The sequence below is a fragment of the Polyodon spathula genome, chromosome 4, assembly GCF_017654505.1.
Source record: "Polyodon spathula isolate WHYD16114869_AA chromosome 4, ASM1765450v1, whole genome shotgun sequence".
NCBI classification, from domain to species: domain Eukaryota; kingdom Metazoa; phylum Chordata; class Actinopteri; order Acipenseriformes; family Polyodontidae; genus Polyodon; species Polyodon spathula.
Window position 1 is genome coordinate 36,465,332 of NC_054537.1, and position 6,022 is coordinate 36,471,353.

The 6,022-nt window shown below is 36.0% G+C and overlaps 1 protein-coding gene across 1 annotated transcript; it reads right to left on the bottom strand.

The window, feature by feature from the left end:
- Positions 1-549: 549 nt before the first annotated feature.
- LOC121314491 (myosin regulatory light polypeptide 9-like) lies at positions 550-4,020 on the bottom strand. Its single transcript, XM_041247845.1, has 4 exons — positions 3,912-4,020; positions 2,339-2,539; positions 1,752-1,913; positions 550-1,303 (listed from the first exon to the last, which is right to left on the bottom strand). Exons 2-4 carry the CDS (start codon positions 2,520-2,522, stop codon positions 1,131-1,133), a joined length of 519 nt encoding a protein of 172 aa, XP_041103779.1. The 5' UTR covers positions 2,523-2,539; positions 3,912-4,020; the 3' UTR covers positions 550-1,130.
- Positions 4,021-6,022: the final 2,002 nt, after the last annotated feature.

A 6,022-nucleotide genomic window follows, 5' to 3' on the forward strand; every position in this document is an offset into this window, starting at 1 on the left:
TCTTATTAGTATCTATTAAAATCTGTGTACAGGATACTACTTATCCTTTGCTGAGGTCCAGTTGACTGTATGTTTCAAACATCCAGCAAGAACAAAGGTATTACTATTTCGTTGACATTGCAGTGATGATGAAGCAATGAGAGCTTAAAGAAATAAGATAGCTTGATGTGAATGCTATGTCAGTTTACATTGATTGTGAAGTTTTGTTAAAATGCAAGCAGTATGTTGTTTAAATGTATCTAACCTTTGGATAACGATACTCAAGAATGTCCTTCTCTCCTAGTCTAAATTAAAAAACACCCATATAAACCTATTCAATCTGCAGATGAAAAAATTATGACTAACTGTGCAACGGCACATGCTGCAACACGCTTGCTAGCTAGAATGCCTCAGCTGCAAAATACAAAGCTCCTAAAGCCCCTTTACATGTACTGCATAAAAAAAATACAAAAAAGTGATTGTGACATTTAATTAATTAATTTAACTATCTTGAAATTCTTTCTGTACAAATATGTATTCCACGCTTGTGAAAGAACAACAATTCAAGAATGACAATTTTAAATGTTTTAATATGATGCTTACATAATGGTTACTTTGCTGTTGCAGACAGGGCAATGTTGTGAACATTTTGGAACTGAAGCCAGGCACTTTAAATATTTTACAAATCCTCTAACTGAGAATCCATACTTCCTATTCTTGCCAGTAATGTATTTTGCATTGCCACCATCAAACGGAAAAATTAAAACCACATGAGTTGATAGCGATCTTTATTTCAGAAGTCTCAGTTTATTACAAAATGTAAAAATCCAGCTAAACCAGGAGTAAGATTGAAAAGGCTGCTTTTTGTTTTTAGAGCAATTTCCACTTTCACATTATTTTTGTATTTCTTAGCAGAATGTTCACTCCACCACCATCATTTCAAATGTAACTTACAACCTTTCAGCTTAATTACACATGTGCAAATTTACCAGAATGACTTGGAGTAGGTTTATAAATATGGTGAAAAGCAAGATTTATTTTTTTGTTTTAAAGCTAAGACATGCAACAACATGTTCTATAAGGTAAAAATCAAGAGACAAACATGATATAACATGAACAAAAAGTTAATTGCATATTTCTGCAATCCATGCTTAATCGTCTTTGTCCTTTGCGCCGTGTTTCAGGATGCGTGTAAACTCAACATAGCTAAAGTTGCCCTTTTTGTCAATCGGTGCCTCTCTGAATAGCTCATCAACCTCCTCATCTGTAAACCGGTCTCCCATTGTGGTCAAGAGCTCTCTCAAATAGTCTTCTTGGATAGCACCTGATTAAAAAAGGATAATGGCTAATCAGACTCACAGATTAATCGATTATTATACTTTACTTCACTGCATCTTGTATTTAAATACACAATAGATTTATATAATATCCAGGAACAAGTTCTTAATCCTGATAACTCTGTATCTTTACAACCTTATTCATTCCTATATAGTTACAACAACGCTACATAATTACATTAACACAAATTAGCAGTCCAACGTTTTCATCTCCAACCTTATTTCCTAATTGAATTCACCCTAATAATTGTTAAGTTAAATCAAACTAATCCAAAATTATAATTATAGTGAAGTGTTTTCATTTACAGTATATCAATTTGTTGGTTATTTGGTTGTAGTATTTTTTAAAAGATGACAATTGAACATTTATTTTGACACAGCAAGGGGAGAGACAGTCTACCCTATGGTAGCAAAACGTTTAAAATAATTTCTTACCTGTCCCTTCTTCATCAAAGCAAGCAAATGCATTTCTAATAACATCCTCAGGATCTGTTCCATTCAACTTTTCACCAAACATGGTCAGAAACATAGTGAAGTTAATGGGGCCAGGGGCCTCGTTCATCATAGCTTCCAGGTAATCCTCTGTTGGGTTCTTGCCTGTTTGCAGATAAAACAAGGTGTACAAGAAACACCAAATTATGGTAGTGGTACCACGAAATGTTACCTATGATCTTAATCCACAGTTTACAGAATAGCAGTTATAACCTACATTAACAAATGTCCATGCAGACGACATGTAAACATTTAAATAGGTCACCATGTTCTAGATTATGTCATGTGCCATAACAATTAGCAGCATTACGTCAAAATGAATGTATTTTGGTAAATCAACTATCATCTGAACAAACTGGCCCTGGTCCAATGTTCTTAAGCCAGTTCTGGCAGAATGCAAAGTTATAACTATATCTTTGTAAACTGTGTACTGCTGGTAAGAGTGTAAATTTAATACTTGTGCTTCCCAGACCTTCTTATGACAAGATGCTGTTCAGTCACAGAACTCAGAATTTCCCTTTAGCACTTACCAAGTGATGCAAGCATGTCGTGCAAGTCCTCTTTGTCGATGAAACCATCACGATTCTGATCAATCATGTTAAAAGCCTCTTTAAACTCCTGAATCTGGGACTGATCAAACATGGCGAACACATTGGAAGTTGCGCGCTGTGGGCGCTTTTTGGTGGTCTTTCCCTTAGCCCTTTTGCTTGACATTTTGGATTTTTATTGACCTGCGGAGATACAAATAATTAGTATGATAAAGTTGGCTTATATACCTGGTATAGTACCCTCTACATTCCAATCCATAAGCGTGTTGTATTCCATTTACAAAATTCAGTTTACTGTGTTTTCACTGTGCGACGTAAGGATGTACATTGAAGAAAAAAGTGGTCACATTGAAATGTATTTTGAACTTAATGCTAGGGCTGGGATTAATGAGAGAAGACAAATAACTTTTACATCTACTTTATACAGTAGCTCTCCTGCATCAATGTGAACATGAAGGCACATAGACACTTCCAGACCTCAGGCTATCCAGAAGAATCCAACTCAGCAGCTGACGCTTCTCCCATATCAACCTCATCCTAGAAACAATTTTAGATTCCAGTCCTGGTAACTCCCTTACTAGAATCAAACCAAACACCACCACCTACTTAATTAACTGGGTCAAATCCAAGAACACAGAACTATGTACACTTCAGACCTAGCTAAACTTGGCAAGTGCCAATCTAATGCTTTGTCACTACAGTATTCCCTTTGCCAGCAGTTCCAAAAAGTATAAAAGGCAATACCAATATTCAACAGTGTGTCTGTTGGATTATCACTGATATGAGAACAGGTGTCCTTTTCAGCAGCTGATGTAGTCCAGTAATACCACATAAACCCTATAAAACGCCAACACGTCATACAATCAAAAGTAGTTGTCGATCTTCCACATTGGAAATCTGGTTGTGCAGTTCTCGTTACTTAATTTCCTTTCATGCCTCACACAGCTATTAGTCTTATGCTGATTTTCACTTAAGGGTTAAGAAAGAATTTGCAGCATTATTGCCTATAACAAGATAACAAACCCGGTGACATATGACATCCTAATAGTATTGTCCTTGCCAATTTCATCTTAAAGTATAAAGATAGACAGAGAAGCTCTTGAAAATAATAATAACATGAATTCACAATAGACAGTAAGCCTATGGAGAAGTTCAACACCATAATTACCACACACCCAAATACTTACCGATCCCCACTCAATTTGACCTGGGCCTACCTGTCATCGCCCTTTTTAAATTTTTTAAATTTTTTTTTTTAACTACAGCAAACAACTTTGTGTTGCATATCAAATACTGTATAGAACAACAACACATGCTTCCCAATTAGTTATTTGTAGTTACATACACTGTTAAATACTACAAAATGCAAGATTAATGCATCTGAGTGTGTTTCTCTGCTTCCCTATTCTTCTGCTGGGCCTCATTGCACAATTCTTAATATTCACCTCGTAAATGTATTACGTATTTCTACAAAGTAGAACAGTGCGAAAAATGCATATAACAAAGGCCGTCTTCAAGGGATTGGAAAACAGTTTCTATAAAAGCAGTACGTTACCTGAAACCCGGTTAGATGATAAACACAGAAACAAAAAGCGACCTCAAAGCTGCACCACCGCCCCAAACTTCCTGATAATGATCGTCGCTTGAGGCAGGAAGCACAGAACGTACCATCAGATATGTGGAAGGGGGGCGGGGGGTATATGGGCACAGTCACTAAATTTTATGATCAACACTTTTAGAGATTTTAACTTTTATTTTTGTGAATAAAATGACATAAATTTTACTATAAATGTAACAAATTAAACTTCTATTCAAAATAATCTTTGTATGTCTTGCTAACTAAGATTCCCCACAAAAAATGTCTTTGGTATAACTCCACGCATTCCTCCGTGTCTACGTACGCACGCTGCGATAGATGCCCATATAAGGAAAAATACAGTAAGGTAACCTGTATGTCAGTAGTGAACTAGGTAATGTTGATATGCCAGTTATTTGACAGTAGTGTAGTTAAAAGATTGAGGGCATGCAAATGGTGTTCTTCAGTTAACGGCAACAAAAATAAGTGCGTCACAAGTGTCAGTTGTCAATTTGCCAACCCAGTTTATTAGGTTGGGCGAACACTTATTTGTGTCTCGTAATCATCGCATACCGATACGTAACTTGGTGCATTGTCATATTTCAGTAAAAAGAAAAAAAAACAATGCGTCTTTGCATATCCGTTTTTGTGCAATAGAAATTTCAAATAATGAACTGTCTTGTCCTTGTAGCAATACATGGTGTATTTGAGAAAATAAGGTTGGGTGCAGAATTTAAACGTGCTGCTACATGTTGTTAAATATTTGAACATCTCGCTTCCTTCCTCAGTAAACGAAAAAATGCTCTGACTGTGAAAGAGGAAGTAACAGTTATTATCACATTGCCTAGCCTACACCATGCGGTTAATTATCAGCTTAACCTTATCTTGTTTTCAGTAAGATACCGCTATTAAAATACTGTATCTGTGATAAAACTGAAAATGTTGAAAACAAAACTTTGCAGGAAACAACAAAATGGGCTAAATTCACTGTTTCCAATGCTGACTAGTTCAGACTCGTTCCAGTCTGCATCAAGCAGCAGCTTGTTTGGAGGTTGAAATCTGGAATTTGACCTGCTCCACCAAAATGAAGTCAACTATACTTTTCTCTATAGATTGACACTGATAGGGTAAATTAGGCTAATGGATGCCTCCATACAGACCCAATAGCATCGTGAAGGTTTGATGTGTAATGGTGTCTCATAAAAAGAACAGATAAGGGTTGAACTCCAAATTGCCAAATCTGCGTTATTACCACAGTGATATTAAATATTCAGAGTGCATTCTGGCCAGTAATACATGGCAGGCACCTTAACATCTCTTTGACCCTAGCTCCATATATTTTAATAGTACCTAATCCCCTTTTGCAATTCAGCTCAATACAGTATTATTCAGTCTAAAATTCTGAAATATACTTCAGTTTATAGTAGCAATACCTTATTTTTGTAGAGGTAGACAGATTCCCCCCAAAATATTGATAATTCTTATAGTTTGTAAATTGTAGAGCTCAGTTTAATGAAAGTTTAGTTCTATGTAAAGCTTCTGGACATTGACACACTTATGCTAGTAAATTATTCCTGTTTCCCCGTGCATTGCACAGTCTGGATAATGTACTACTTTATTTTTATCTCTTGCAAACACAGGAGAAGTTCTTCAAAGAATAGCAGGTATAGAAGTAAGACTCCTATTTCATAGCAGTTTCATCTATTACCGGTTTTATTATGAGCTTGATTAGCCACAGTGTATAGGTAACAAGTATTAAAACTAGGAGTGGATTAAACTTATTATTATTAAGTCTTCCATGGAATAGAGACCAGGGCGCTTATTGAAAAAAAACAAAAAAAACATGAGAGATATTCAGAAGGTGACCCCTATATTTAGAGTGTGACAGCAGCTGGTAACTTCACTACAGAATTCACATGGGGGGATTCTCTGCCATAACATAGTAACTGCAGGGGTGTCATGAAAGACATGACTCTTCTGACTAAAATGGGCTATGACAATACCTGCACATTTGCTTAGTGACTGAGTTGTGTCCAGAATAAACAGATTCAGATTGGGATTGCATCCAATTGAATAATTTACATGAAAAT

What these genes read in the sequence shown, in the direction of transcription:
- LOC121314491 (XM_041247845.1), bottom strand. Translation starts at nt 2,522, where the DNA reads ATGTCAAGCAAAAGGGCTAAGGGAAAGACCACCAAAAAGCGCCCACAG. An exon ending in CGACATGCTTGCATCACTTG is followed by an intron (nt 1,914 to 2,338) that starts GTAAGTGCTAAA and finishes ATCTGCAAACAG; the next exon opens with GCAAGAACCCAACAGAGGAT. An exon ending in CTTTGATGAAGAAGGGACAG is followed by an intron (nt 1,304 to 1,751) that starts GTAAGAAATTAT and finishes TTTTTTAATCAG; the next exon opens with GTGCTATCCAAGAAGACTAT.